This window comes from Colias eurytheme, chromosome 7 (assembly GCF_061535395.1).
Source record: "Colias eurytheme isolate Ceu_HAF_F1 chromosome 7, ilColEury1 Martin Lab GWU primary, whole genome shotgun sequence".
Taxonomy (NCBI): Eukaryota; Metazoa; Arthropoda; class Insecta; order Lepidoptera; family Pieridae; genus Colias; species Colias eurytheme.
Genome location: NC_142986.1, coordinates 10,811,262 through 10,827,110, shown reverse-complemented (window position 1 = coordinate 10,827,110; position 15,849 = coordinate 10,811,262). Strand labels below are relative to the sequence as shown.

Genomic DNA, 15,849 nt, shown 5'->3' with positions numbered 1-15,849 from the left:
TGGCAATACTTAAAATAAAAGTTTGGTTCATAAGCTATCAAAATACGACATTTCATCTTATTCGGCCAAAATGTTTGAAGATGGCAGAACGTTATGTTTAGATGCTGCGACTCGTTTCGAAGAAATCCGTTTTTACTAAGAAAATCGTTAAGGAAGTGAGGACACAATTTTGGTTATAAGAATTTTTGTATAAATGTCAGCAAAATTTGATATTACTTTTATTTATAGTAGTTAAGTGTACGAAATATTACACGATTTAGTATCATGATAGGTTATGTTGTTTACCTAAATAAAATTCATCAGTGTCCATAACTGGATTTAATTCTATGGATATATCCATTTATGGACATGTGTCGAAAATAAACTTTTTTTAAAGGTATTAATTACATGCGCTTTTCTGTATTGTCTTTTCTTTCTGATTAATAATATACTTATCACGACCATTTCAAACAAAGGGTTCCAATATTGTACAACAATTGTCCATGACTGGATTTGCTTTGGTTCCTATAATGGACATTGATATTTTTTGTTAAAATTACACTAATGGGCCCAACAAGATAATATCTATCTAAACATGAAGAATATATTTTAGAATGGGTCATTATGTGCTGTGCGACTCGTTCTCGGCTTCATTCTCTATCACTGCGTAGAGAAGTCGCATACTTATGCGTATTGTAACGCATCTATCATAGAGAGTTCTCTGATGAACTGTTTGGATCGTTGTGTGCTGCTAAATTCCACCACCATATAGCACACATGCTTAAATTTCATCCACACCACTTTGACAACAGTTTAAAAAAAGATTTTTGCCTCGTGCTACAATTTGGAATCCATATCGATGGACCGATCAGATTAAGGCTGTTGGCGGATTCAGATTGGCGATTCACTTCACGAGTGCAGCGGAATGCCAGGAAACAGAGAGATATGGCGGAACATCGTGAAGCGGGTAACATCTACCCCCCTAGAGTGATATGACGAAGAAGAAGAAGTCCCAAAATGGATGGAATGGCAGTACTTTTTTTAGTTATATTTTTCATCCCTGACTTATTGAGAAAAAAAACCATATTGGTGTTTCTTAACGGACATAGCTCGTATTTAACGATGCATTTGTCCAATTTTTGCCTAGAAAATAGAAATTTAGACTGTTTTAAATATTATAAGTATGCAAAATAATTAATAAGTACTATTTTTTATAAATACATCCCCGATTTATTGTATTCCAATCATCATTTTCAAGATTCTATTGATAACTATAAGTCTTCTCCAAGTGTAAATAACTGGAGAAACGACATTAGGTACAGTCCATAAATGGGTGTCCATAACTGGATGTTGTCCAAAACTGGGTGTCCATCATTAGATTTTTCACTGTCCAACACTGGTGCAAAAAAGTGGTTTTTTAATTTATAAATAACTTCATTATTTATGCATTGTAATCTTTTTTCTAACATTGGTTACGTTAAACTAACATTGAACTAAAGGTATAACTAAACAATATCCAATAAAGTTAAATAACCTACGAGAAATTTGCAAAAAACTTCAATTTTTTCCTTAATCTGTACAAGACTGGTGCCGTTACGTGTCTAGTCACTCCGGCTCTGACCAGCCCCCCTAGACAAGTGGGTTTCTATTAGCGTAAAGTTCAATAGAATAGATTATGAATGTATGAGATTGACGTAATCAATCGTCGTCGTCGTCGTAATCAAACGTCAATCTCATACATTCATAATCTATTCTATTGAACTTTACGCTAATAGAAAGCCACTTGTCTAGGGGGGGCTGAAATAAAAATATTGTCTATGGCACTCGGGAATAATGCAAATTTTTAAAATTTTAATGTAAATATAATTATAATAGAACAGTTTACGAGTTTACAAAAAACTACTTCGATACCTACTAAAAACAATAAATTCTTTTCAAGTTTCATACCTATAATCTACCTAATATACTGTTTTATGTGTCAATGGCCAATGCATTTCTACTTCTTGTGTTGAAGATAGATGTTGTTTATCTTTAACAAGTATTTTATACTCAGATTAAAGTTAGACAATATTTGTATACCTATTGGCTATTACCTAGTCGGTTAAAGGCTGAACGGATTTTAATGCTTTTCGGTTGACGGTTCTGGATGTTATAATTTGAAAAACATCTAGTAGGTAAGTAGATACCCATAGATTCAATATGAACCTGAAACCTCAATATCAACGCAGTAGGTACCTACCTTTTTTTTTTTTTTTTTTTTTTTTTTTTTTATAGTGGGGAAATCTTCCAAAGATACCCACGGCCCCCGGGGAAGGAGCCGTGGGTTATGTCGGATTCTTACCGACTAAAACCCCACTGTGTTCCGTCGAGCCGCTTTAATGATGGAGCCGCGGGTATTTGTTGGAATTCTTCCGCGACCCCCTCGGCGGCAGCTCATCTCCAGGCCAGGCGCAAGCCAAGAACAGGAAAGGTAGTTTGCCTGCTCTTCCCTCCCGTTGGCGGCATGAGCGGAACACGTCTCAAGCCGCCTCACCGCACCGGACGATGGATTACATTCCCCGTTCCACCGCCCGGCGCCCTTCGTCAAGGAGGCACGTTGCGACCGTGTAAAGCGGCCGCAACACGGCGACGACGCCCAATAAGACGTCTGCGCCGGATCGGGTCCGCGTGAGGATCCCTCTCGCGCACCCGCTCTGCCTCCTCTTTCTGCGAGATCACGCTCTCCGAGAATGCGATCACCGCACGCCAGGATCTGTCGCCATCCACCATTGCACGAACAACGGAGGGTAGAGAGAGATCCGGCCCAATTATCGCGACTAAGCGAGCACGGGGCTCGGCCCACGCGGGACACACGGCAAGAGTGTGATCTGCCGTGTCCTCCGGGCAGGCACACCAGTGGCAGACCATGCTGGGCTCCCTCCTCGCGACTTTACACAGGTACCGCCCGAAGCAGCCGTGCCCGGACAGTATCTGCGTAAGGCGGAAGGTTATGGCCCCGTGCCGCCTGTCGCACCACTCTTGGAGGACTGGACGTATGGCCGCAACCGTCCTCTCACCCGCGCTGGGCTCCTCGAGCCGGCGTTCCCACTCCCGGAACCGCCGCTCGGCAGCCTCGACCCTCCACTCCTCTACTTCCTCGTAGGAAGGATTCACCCCATGTGACCTAGACGCCGAGACGCGGCGATACACGTCCGCTAGCATCTCGGCGTCCAGATCCCATGGCGGCGTTCCGGCCATTACGCAGGCAGCCTCAAAAGACACCGTGCGGTATGCCCTAACTACCCTGAGCGCCATGACCCGCTGCGGCCTCCGCAAGAGGGGTCTGGTACGGGCGCTCAGGGTGTCTGCCCAGATGGGGGCCCCGTAGAGGGCCATGGAGCGGATTACGCCAGTGTATAGCCGGCGACACCCACCCCCAGCACCTCTAAGGTTTGGCAGCAAACTTCCCAGTGCTCCGGCCGCCCCTACAAGACGGGGGGCGAGGCGACGGAAGTGCTCCGTGAACCTCCATCGGCTATCCAACACGATACCTAGATATCTCATGGTGGTGGTGACCCTGATCGCTACCCCATCCACCCGGATCTCTGAGCCTGCGCTATGTAGCCTCCGGCGACCGGGAAAGAAGATGGCTTCGGATTTCTCCAGCGCCACCCGTAGTCCCAACCGCCGGATGCGGCACACCACCTGCTCAACTCCCGTGGTAGCTAATAAAGCTGCCTCCTCGTATGTGGCCCCACGCGCAGTCACCAGAGTATCGTCGGCGTAACAAGTTACGCCAACACCTGGGAGGTTAGTGGCGCGCAGGACCCAGTCGTACCCGATGTTCCACAGAAGAGGCCCGAGGACTGACCCCTGTGGGACACCGCACGACACTTCCTTCTCACTCCATCCATCGCGGGTTGGATAGGCAACAGTCCTATCTGATAGGTATGACCGCAGCAGTCGCACCATGTAGCCCGGCACGCGATGATAGTGGAGAGCTTGCAGAATACTGTCCCACGGTAAGGTATTAAACGCGTTGGCGATGTCCAAAGACACCGCCAGGAGGACTTCTCCACTAGCGGCCGCATCTTCTGCGGTGGCTCTCACGCGAGATATCGCGTCAAGTGTGGACCGACCACGGCGAAAGCCGAACTGGTTCCCGCTGAGGTCTGGTCCCACTCCCTCCAAATGGTTGACGAGGCGAGCTGCGAAAACGCGCTCAAAAAGCTTGCTCACCTCGTCAAGCAATACAATAGGCCTGTACGCTGAGGGAGAATCGCGCGGGCGCCCCTCCTTTCTTAACAGGACCAAATTCCCTGTCTTCCACCGACGGGGAAATTGGCCCCGCTCAAGGCAAGCCGAAAACAACCGCTCAACCCGGGGCCCGAGGGCTTCCAACGCTAGCACCCACGCTCGGCCAGGTACACCGTCAGGTCCAGGAGCAGTGCTTTTCCCTTTAAGCCGCGTAGCTGCCGACTCCAACTCCTCATGGGTAACGGCAGGGATTTCTTCTGCAGGCTCCTCCTGTGACGCAGGTGTCGCCGCCATCGGCGGAGGAGAATATCTTCCCCGGTCCGGGAACAGAGACACCACAACCTGTTCTAACAGACGGGGCTCGAGAGACTGAGACAGGGGCGGAGCCCACGGGCGGAGCTTCTGCCTCACCCGTTTATACGGCCGACCCCACGGCACTCGGTTCAGACCCTCGAGCATCTCTTCCCATGCTCTATCCTTGGCGCTGCTGATTGCCTCCTTCAGAGAGGTAACGCACTCCCTGTAGGAGGCATACAGTTGCGCTTCCTCCACTTCGTCCCGTGCACTCCGTCGCCGGTGCCTGGTGTACGCCCGCCTCGCAGCCACGCAGGATGCGCGCAGCTGGGCAATTTCGGCGGACCACCAATACATCGGTCTTCTGCGCGGATTAGAGCGAACTCTACTCATGGCCGCATCACACACCTGCGCCATGGCATCAGCCATCCATGCTGCATCGTCCTCTACTGTTGCGATCTGCGGTGCAGGGATCCATGCCTGAACTATGGCAGCCTCAATTAGGAGTTCCCTATCGAGACTACGAATCGACCAACGTGGACGTCCACCATTTAGGGAAGGCTCACCGCGAAACGCGGATGGCGCAGAGACGCTAAAGCGGATGTATCTGTGGTCCGATAGCGTTTCCACATCAGTTACAACCCTCCAGTCGCTAATTCGCCTTGCAAGGGGGGGGCTAGCGAAGGTGATGTCGACGATGGAGCCCCCTCTTTGCCGCACGCATGTCAGCTCACTCCCGCGATTTACGACCGAGAGATCAGCTGCGACCGCCCAGTCCTGCAGCACCGCACCCCGCGCATTTCTCACCGATGATCCCCATGCCATTGATTTGGCATTGAAATCTCCGGCCAGAAGCACGGGCTGCGAAGGAGCGAGGTCAATCAGTTCCCCAAGATCTGCCAGGAACCGCTCGAATTCATCCAGGCTACGGTTGGGAGAGAAGTAGACCCCGATCACTGTGTTACCATTGATCGAGGCCGAGACACAACCCTGCCGCCGGACTACCCTTTCCATTACTGTGCCGCCCTGCGTTACTAGCGTCACCAGTCCATCCAAGTCGGCCGCCCAGTTGTCCCGGGACGGCACGAAATAGGGCTCAGCCACCACCGCCACATCTATCCGCCACTCCGCCAGACTCTGGAGCAAAAGATCTTGAGCTCCGGCGCAGTGGTTGATATTGCCTTGGAGGAAATGGAGGGGAGCCATTACTGCGTTTCCATTTCGCTAACCGTCACATTCGCCTCGACGGGCGCGGGACAAGGACACGGCGTGGTACCTGGACCATCGCGTCCCCGATTTCCTCTTTTCCGCTTGGGAGCCTTGCAAGCCGGGCCCCCGAGCCGATGGCCTGCCGGTAGCTTGGCCTCGGAACATAGAACGCAGCGAGCGGCGGAGGCAGAACATTCCCCGGCCTTGTGGCCTGTTTCTCCACATCGGAAACAGACGTTGCTCCTGTCTACGGGCGACTTGCACGTGGCTCTTACGTGCCCCACCTCTAGGCAGCGGAAGCAACGCTGCGGCTTCACCCTGCCAAGCGTGACACTTGCAGAGATCCACCCTACTTGGATACGGCCCACCTGTGCCACCTTCTTTGCCGCGGCTATCGGGCAGCTCACCCAGGCTGAAGTCAAGCCGCGAGAGCCCATGCGCAGTCCACTACACTTAACGTGTTCTGTAGGGCATTCTCCTGCCTGAGAAATCGCAGCCACGACATCATCTACCGCCGCCGAGTCGTCCAAGCCGATGATGTGTACTTCAGTGCATTTCACCGGCCTGGAAACCTTGACGGTGCCTTCGTCCCAAATCTCCCGCATCTTTGCAGCGAGAGCATCTGCCTCCTTCGAGCTTGCGGCACCAGGGATTTCTAAAATCCTTGCTCCAGTCGCGGCACGCTTGAACCGCAGCGCACCTACGCCGATTTCCGCCAGATTAATCTTTTGACGTGATCCAGCCATTATAGAGGCATAAGTGACGCCTCGCTCCTCTGCGCCTGGCTGCAGAGCAATTACGACAGCCGAGGACGAAGGATTGCGCAACCTCTGCGCCCTCGTGCGCACTCGCGCCGGCCCCTTTTTCTTTTTCGCCTTGCCCTTCTTTCCAACGACCGTCCATTCCTGCTCCAGACGTTGCTGCAACTGGGGAGCAGAAGAAGTGGTGGGCACAGTCTTGTCAGCTGACTTGGTCTTTTCCGGCTGCCGTGCAGCCTTCCCCTTGCCCTTCCCCTTGGCTTTTGCAGCTGAATCCGGTTTTGCAGGCTTCGCAGCAGGCTGTTCCGGTTTTCTCGCCTTTGCTAGGGCAGCACCTTTCGCTGGCGCCCTATTAGGGGGCTTTGGCGGCGGAAGAGGAGGAAAGTCCTCGATTGGGGCTTGCCCAACCGCCATTCCCTCAACCCTGCCATCCCCCGCCAATGGAGGCCTTACACGCCTCGTTGGAGGGAGGCGCTCCTCCAACGCTTCAAACCGGGCGTCCACCATTCCCCCAACTTGCCGCAAAATCTCCGCGGTCAGTTCGGAGTCCACTCGCGTTTGCATGGGCTGTGCGGTCCCTATGATGGCCCTCAGCTCTCCCATCTCTTTTCGGAGGCCCGCGATTTCCGCCTGTAACTGAGTGTTCGCAGCTTGCAGCTGCCGCGTCTCCTCTGTTGCGGTACGCTGTGCAAGAAGCACCGCTGCTTCTTGAATGGTGTCCGAGGCATCCTTGAGGGAGCGTTTGAACGCCACCCTTAGGTTGGTCGATTTTGCCCGCACCTGCTCAATGGCATCCAGGCTCTCCTCTATACGGCGTTGGAGGGCCGCGGTAGAATCGTCGGCAAGACGTCCGTCCCCAGTTTCTCCAGCGCGAGAGGTACCGGCTCGAGAGGCTCGGGAGACCTGCGTTTCCTCGCTAGCCTCGAGCTCCGATTCCCTCCGTACGCGCGACAAGGCCTTCCTAGCGGCTGTCATGTCCGCTAAGGTCTTTCTTGCAGAGGCTGTACCTGCACAGAACCCAGCTGCTGCAGCCCCTCGCCCTTTGCCCCTTTTCGAGGCTTTCTTGGCCTGCCGCGTTCGGCCTTCCTCCGTGGAGGAGCCTGAGCAGCTCGCTCCAGAGGACCGCTTTCGCTTGGCCCACAGTCTATCCTCCTCATATGACTGGACCGTCATGAGACTATCTACGGACGTTGCCGTGGACAGCCCACTGGGTCCAGTCTTCCTTCTTCTGGTTTCAACGCGCCCCGTTTGGGTGCGCGCCTCCACCCCGCGTTCCGTTTCGCTAAGCTTATCGGTATCCGTTAGTCGTTTGCCAGTGGTCAGTTGCTCAGTAGCATTAGGGCCTGATGCATCACCCGTATGATGGCCAGTGCCCCCTCCAGAATACGATGGGGCTGACGGTACTGTCCCGTCGGGACAGTCCCGTGAGGGATTCTCCACACTCGAAGCGAGGTGGTACCCTCCTGGAGTAGTTTTAGTTTTATTGACCTCCATTTTTGCTTTTTTGTTAACCAGGGGGCGCTCCCCTGAGACATCTCTATCTGCCGGATTCCCACCGACCATTCATCCTCTCGCCGAGTGTCACTGACTTAGGATTGGGGTAATTTTTATAGGGGTTGTCTTCCCCGCAGTCCCGAAGAACTCCCGGCCCTGTCTGCCATCCTGCGAGCAAAAGCTCCGCTGGCCCCTTTGAGCCACAGACACGCGCCAAAGCGCCATGCATCTCTTGTATACTCTTCTAATAAGAGAGGTACAGAGAGCAACCAGCTCGGTCCATATTCGCTTCACTCAAGGTGCTGGCTTGCACCCCAAGCTACTGAGCCCCTCCGCCGCGACAAGGCTTGGACCACGGGGGGAGTAGGTACCTACCTACGATGATGATGCGGTATCAACTTCAACTATCTACAGAAGTGTATCTAAATATGGTCACGTGTCCAAAGATAATAGATATAACAATAAAGGATTGTCATCAGGCGACACATGGCTTCGCACCTTGACGCGTGGCGATGATGCTATCATATACCATAATACCACAATAATACACTGATTGTTTTTTTAGGAAACAGGGCATTTGTATGATCTTTCTTTGTTAAGTGGTTTGATCGATAAGAAAAAGTAACTATGTAACTAGTAACAATGCGATAAATTATTAGATATTTACATGTTTTTATTGTTGTTGGTGCAGGATCATACAGTGCGACACAAAAGAGATGAAAATAAATGAGGGCGCCACCGTCGCTCATATAGCAACACTGATACTGCGACGCAAGCGATCTTGATACTATAGAATAAAAATCCAAAAATCTATATATATAATCTAAAATAAATACCGCGATTTAAACCGTTATAATTGTTTCATTGTAGCAATAGTGTAAATTTAAGACAAAAATACATTAGTATTTTAATTGACCTACCTAGGTCAAATTTTACTTAAATGTATTTGGAATTAGTTATTTTATAAAAATCGGTCAAGTGCTTAGACTGCAGAGGCGCACATAGAATCAAACATACAAACAAACAAGCATACATGCAGCTCAAACACATTACCCTCTTTCTGGGTCCGTCGGGTAGAAAAAAAAAGGCGATTTGAAAACCACATATTTTTATTTTTTTTGTAGATAAATTTTGTACATTAATATAATTCATCAAAATCTAAATATTCTACTCCTTCAAAGGACTGATCATCACTCTGTTTCGAAGTACTGGCAAGAGGGTACGGGGCATCTTCAGTATCTGTAAATATGATACAGTAAATATGATTTTTTTTCTTATGGTTTGATTGATTAATATTGATAGATAGCTGTATGAAAACAGTTATCACTATACTATGTAGTTAAATCTAAACTAGGTACTTTATTTGGTTGGATTGGATATAACTTCTTGACTCAAATTGTGCTGGTCGCACTATAAAAACTAGTTTTTGTTTACATACAAATAACCTCAAATTAAATTGCGAAAACGTAATAATCGCCATACATACCTACATACATTAAACACTCGTCACTAATGGAATATTCTATTTTACGTAGTACTGAGCAAAAATAAATGGAATCTCACCGGTATATTCTGCTGTACGTTTGTAAACGTTTTCCAAATCATTCAATAAATTTCCAGCTTGAAATTCGGACAAACACCGAATAAAAACTTTATACACCACATCACGGACACCGCTACGTTTAACCTTTTTCATGATGTCTCCTTTTTTATTTAAATTTCTTGTTCTAAATAACAATTTTATCTCAATAATTCTCCACTTCACGAAAAAAACAACAAATTTTTATTCAACTTGACAGCTACATTGCCAATTCAGGGTTGCCAGGTAATGAAAAACGAATTAGTTCCAAAATAATTAATTTCATCTCTTTTATGTCGTACTATACATCATCCCAATTTTTGTCTTTCATTAATTAGCGTAGGTACCTATAGGAAGATATAGGTTTTAATAATAAACATAAATAATGTAGGTACCTAGGTTGATTTTAGGTATACCTATACGTTCTTACTTTTTTATCCTATGGTACGGTATGCTGGCTGCTTGTTTTAGGTAAATTAGGCAACAAACTTCTTCATACGCTTCGTCTTTATATAATACTAGCTTTCCTTTCATTATAATCGTTATTCGTTCCAGTAATATTTGCGTGAAAGTCGAGTAACAAACACACACACATACACATCCTCACAAACTTTCGCATTTATAATATTTGTAGGAATTAGTAGGAAGTATGATAGGATGTGCCTAAGGATTTTTAGACATGAATCAAAAATATATGGTTGGTAGGTACCTACAGTAGCTGCTATTCTCATGGTAAAATAATTGTAGCAATCGATCCAGCAGTTCTCGAGTTAAATAATTATAACAAACAAATAGATAATACTCTTAAAAATATTAATATAGATAGTTAATCTAACCATCCCATAGACACAGGCTTTTTTTTCTCCATCAGATCGATATACATAATGCAAGGGGTTGTGTAACAAGGGGTGCTACCCCATATTGCACCCCTGTCCATATTAACAATTACGTTAACGCCCTATGCAACCCTCTGTTGGGATTTATAATATTCTTTCCCTTTTATATTGAACTGAATAAATATAGTTATCGTGGTAGACAATACCTATATTATGATGAACTAGCTAGCGTGGTTTCATCTGGAAAAGTGTTAACTTTTAACTAAATTAAACTACTGTTGGAAACGGGTTTTGAAAATTTTCTAAAATTTAATTGAGGTTCGAATATTTGTGGTTTTGTAATTTTGTCTACAATCTACATAAGTATGTATTGTGGTTTTACATATATATAAGTTAAAATGAAGTAGGTAGGTACCATTATTAAGTAACAGTACCATGTAAAATAATAAAACATTATCTAGCGCGTTCCTAAAATGTGGAAACACGCAGGTTTTGTTATCAATTTTAAAAGTAAGTAACTAACAAAAACATCCAAAAACGTTACATTATACCTACAGCGTAAAAAAATTGCAATGCGATGTTTGTAATGAAAACATTCAACAGTATAAAATTACACGAATCCCGCCATCTTTACCGCTACATGTTGACATATCCCCCGAGGTTTAGTTTTAAGAACGCAAACAGCCCGTTACTGATGTTCTCAGAAAATGTTTGCAATGGCTAGCAAACAGACACCCTTTTATCTTAATCCCATGAGACAAACCATTTGCATATTGTACAGTTACTGTGACGAAATTTCTCTGAGATCCTAATTCCTTACAATGTCCCTTTCATTGAATGGCGACGACTTTTGCAAATCATTGCCTGTCGTTGCGTCGAATTAAAAAAAAAATAACACGCAAATGGCGCCGTTTAAACATTTTCCATTTTTAAACCAAAAAAATTAAATTTCAGTAAAGATAATTTTTGTAAAATGTATCTCTCTTCGATATTGTGAGTCTTAATATCAAACAAGCATAGACTAAAGTTATTAATTGGATTTACAGAAGGCATTCTTCAAATAATATGTGTTCTACAATGAAACAACATTATCGTTAATTATTTATCTAAAGCTGGTTTTAGAAAGTTATATTACTCCCGTATACTCAGACTAGGTATCTAACTACTTGCTATTATTATTTTTAATCCCCCATAATCTTTTTATTGAATCCACCCGTTTCCAGAATCAATAAAAATATTAAATTAAACATCTTTACCCAATTTCCCGCCGACGTAATCTTCGATCTGCTTTTAATAATCTGTAGACGCGTGCCGCCATTTCTATTGTCTATGAGCAATTAGCAATAAAATTTGCGCAGTCGAATAACAGTCTTCCCGTATACGGTATAGCTGAGGATTATTTTATGATTTAAATCTTCTTTAGATTTCTAGAAACATTTGGAATACAGGTTGAGGCATTAAATCTCATTTTTTATTTGGCGTTTCGGGGATTAAATATTTTTGTAGGCTTTTGATGTTTTAGCTGTTGTTCTAGTCTTCTAGATATGGATATTTATTTAAAAGGAACCTGTCCGGCTATACCTTGTTTATATTAACTTACCTTACATAATATATCTACAGTAAAATCTGTACCAAAAAATTGATATGATAGCGAAGCAAAGGCGTATTACAAAAATTATAAATGCTATGCATAGGTAGAGTTAAAGAATCGATTGTTTTTTTGCTAAACCATTAGTAAGGTTATCTTAACTTAAAATTTATCCAAGAATTAAATCCTTGAAATCCCAAAGGTTTCAAAAAACTCATGTCAAATAGGTATACGGAAGTAAAACGACAGTTGTTCCCGCCTTTTCGCTCGGACGGATCTCAATGCGTCCATATCGGCTAATAGTTTGACCAAATGGTGTTTCCAATAATTATTGTAGGTATGCATTATATTATTAGGTACTGAGGAAGAAACCCGGTAGTACTTTTTAGGGTTCCGTAGCCAAAATGGCAAAAACGGAACCCTTATAGTTTCGTCATGTCCGTCTGTCCGTCTGTCCGTCTGTCCGTCTGTCACAGCCGATTTACTCGGAAACTATAAGTACTACAGTGATGAAATTTGATGGGAATATGTGTTGTATGAACCGCTACAAAAATATGACACTAAATAGTAAAAAAAAGAATTGGGGGTGGGGCCCCCCATACATGTAACTGAGGGATGAAATTTTTTTTTTCGATGTACATACCCGTGTGGGGTATCAATGGAAAGGTCTTTTAAAATGATATAAAGTTTTCTAAAAAACATTTTTCTTAAAGTGAACGGTTTTTGAGATATCAGCTCTCAAAGTCGTAAAAAGTATGTCCCCCCCCCTCTATTTTTATAACTACGGGGTATAAAATTCTAAAAAAAATAGAGGTGATGCATGCTAATTAACTCTTTCAACGATTTTTGGTTTGATCAAAGTATCTCTTATAGTTTTTGAGATAGGTTGATTTAACTGTAATTTATTATATTTGCTGCTACGGAACCCTTTGTGCGCGAGCCCGACTCGCACTTGGCCGGTTTTACTTTTAAATTTTGCTGCTAATTAATAACCATGATAGATATCATATCTATTTACAAGTCAATTCGAAATTTTAAGAGAGACGAGAACAAAAATTGTATTATTTCATAATAACTAACTATATCCTACACTAGCTTTCCGCCCACGGCATAACCCGCGTTTTCAAAGAAAAACGCGCATAGTTCCCGTTCCCGTGGGATTTCCGAGATAAAACCTATCCTATGTGTTAATCCAAGTTACCCTCTATGTGTGTTATTTATTTCATTGTAATCGGTTCAGTAGTATTTGCGTGAAATTGTAACAAACACACACACATCCTCACAAACAAAATTAATTTCTAAGATAATAAAAGTAAGAACCTATCTTATGTTCGTGTTCTACGTCTTACATAAATACTGTACTTAAAACTTTTTTCATTGGTTTATAAAGCTTAAAAAAATATACATTGATACGCATTGAAAACAATTTATTGTTATTGTCTTAAAAAAAGTACCTAATTAAAGACTGATTAATTTTTTTTTTAACACGTAGGTAGGTAGGTATGCTACAGACAAGTTACAATCAATTTCTATCCATTTTAAGGTAGCAAAGTAAACTTGACTGTAATAAATTAAAACATAATAATTATAAAAATAAAATAAGATGATTTATTATTATAAATATTATTTTTTACGCATCATTACCTCTTGTAAACATAATTAATCATGGTGGTATGTTTGTAAACATAAGTTAAGCGTGTTTTGTACAAGACAGATTATAATCAAAACATATTACTTAATGACTTCTTATTTACGCTGTGGATGCAAAAACAAGATTAAATGATTACCTAGATATTGGATATTTTGGTAAACAATTCTTAACTTGTTTTAATTGCTATGTACAATTGATAGTAAATAATTTTTATGACAGCGTGCAATTAAAAAAACACAAAATAATTGATTCATCAAAAACAGAATAGATTAATGTGCCTATTTATATTAAGTTATTACAACCCTGAAGTGAATATTTTATCTCCTACAAATCTTAAATTATATTACATAAAAATAAATTATGTACCTATCGTTAGAAACATAAGCAAAATTCTAGACAACTAAAATCATAATCTTCTAAAGATAAAATATTTCAGATCCTACACAATACCCCACATTGAACCACAATAATTCACACCAATAACAAAAATATCGCAACCGAGAACCGCAATAAACAATACATTGTCACGCGTCGGTCCCGTTACGGCAGGTAAACAACCCTTCCCCTGGGGTGCGCACCCCAAGCCCCGCCCCTTTTCTACAAAAAGCGCGTGAGCATGTACACGAGCATTAGTCACTAGACAACCCTCGAACAGTCAACATATCATACCATAATGGCCCTTTGGACGCCCTACGCTGAGGACACAGCCCTCGATCTATCCACGAAGTACAAAAGTGAATGTGTGCCGTATTACAACAGTTATTACCCAATGTATGTGCCAGTGCCGGAAACATCACCATTATCGAGCTGTTCCAGCTTTGCTCCGATACCTACGAGCCCGCCTTTACGTTCAGGAATGATCTCTCCTCCTGACTCCCCAGTGTCTGTGAACGAAAGGAAGCGACCTAGCTACATGATGGATGTAGACTCGCTATCCGACGACCCAGACTTCCAGGCCTTCGAAAGAGATGCCCTACGAGCTATGGCCGAAAAAAATGGTGGAACTTTACTCGGGAACAACCCGAGAATGCGCCGCGCAGTACAAACCAGCCAAAACGCTGACGATTCGTACAGAAAGCAAAGGGAAAGGAACAATTACGCGGCAAAACAGAGCAGAGACAGAAGGAAGCTTCGAGAAATCCATTTGGCGCTAAAAGTGACATATCTGAAAAACGAAGTCGCCAAATTGAAGAGTCAATTGGCTTCAAGAGCTTGCAGTAGATGTCAGCAGCCTTGTATTTGTTAGGATTATATTGTAATTAGATTAGGATGTAATTTTGTATAATATTTCGCGTGCAATTTTGTGTATAAGATTATTTATTGTAAACTTAGTTTAATGACAGACTGCATTAGCTTGTAAGAAAATTAAATTATATGATATTCTTTTAAAATAATATTATCTTTTAATTCTCACCCCAAACTTTAATTATTAACATGCAATAAGCTTGTAAAGTTTATGAGAGCACCAAACCAATCTATTAAAAATATTAAATATAATAGGACCTAGTAGAGCTAAAAAACTAATTGGTTCATGTAATTTTCGTTCATTAAGTCTTCCTTTGATAAATAGCTAAAAAATGTAGTTTAATTCAATGAAATATTTTTGACTTTAATTTAGACTTTTAATAAAAAGTTACAGTAGAGATAAATTTTTATAAGTTAAATAAATGAATACATATAATATGTATTAAGAAACAAATAAAATAACACGCCGCCAGCAATTAAACAATATACCAATAAAATTAAAATCCAACTTTACCGTTAATTTCAAAAAGTAAGAGATTATCAAATTAACAATAGTTGCAATAGAAGAAAAGCGATTATCTTTGCGACAAGTAATCCCTTGTGACGCAACAATAGTACAGGAGTGTCACGGTGGTCTTCATTTTAAAGTATTGAAGACTAATGTACCAGAAATACGTTAAAACTTTTGGACCACCACGTTTAAGCTAAACTGTGGCAAAACGTTAAAACAATCTTATTACGTGATTTAATGAAGTAGCCGTAAAGTTTAAACAAGTACTATTTTTAATATTTTGAGTTAATATTGTGGGTCAATAGTATTTTTAAATTTTTGCCAAGTTATGACCATATAAGAATTAATTGATTGTTTCAATAAAAATATCGTATATTGATAAGTTAATAATCTCAAATAAATGGTGTCTTTGTATTTGGTTCTATTCTGTGTTGTCTAACTTGCAATGGATAGTTTTACGTCTAGACGT

At 43.2% G+C, this 15,849-nt stretch overlaps 1 protein-coding gene across 1 annotated transcript; it reads left to right on the top strand.

Moving 5' to 3' along the window:
* The first annotated feature begins 14,297 nt into the window (after positions 1 to 14,297).
* On the top strand, positions 14,298 to 14,870 carry LOC149907324 (uncharacterized). The gene has a single exon (XM_090103709.1). It carries the CDS (start codon positions 14,298 to 14,300, stop codon positions 14,868 to 14,870), a length of 573 nt encoding a protein of 190 aa, XP_089959835.1.
* Positions 14,871 to 15,849: the final 979 nt, after the last annotated feature.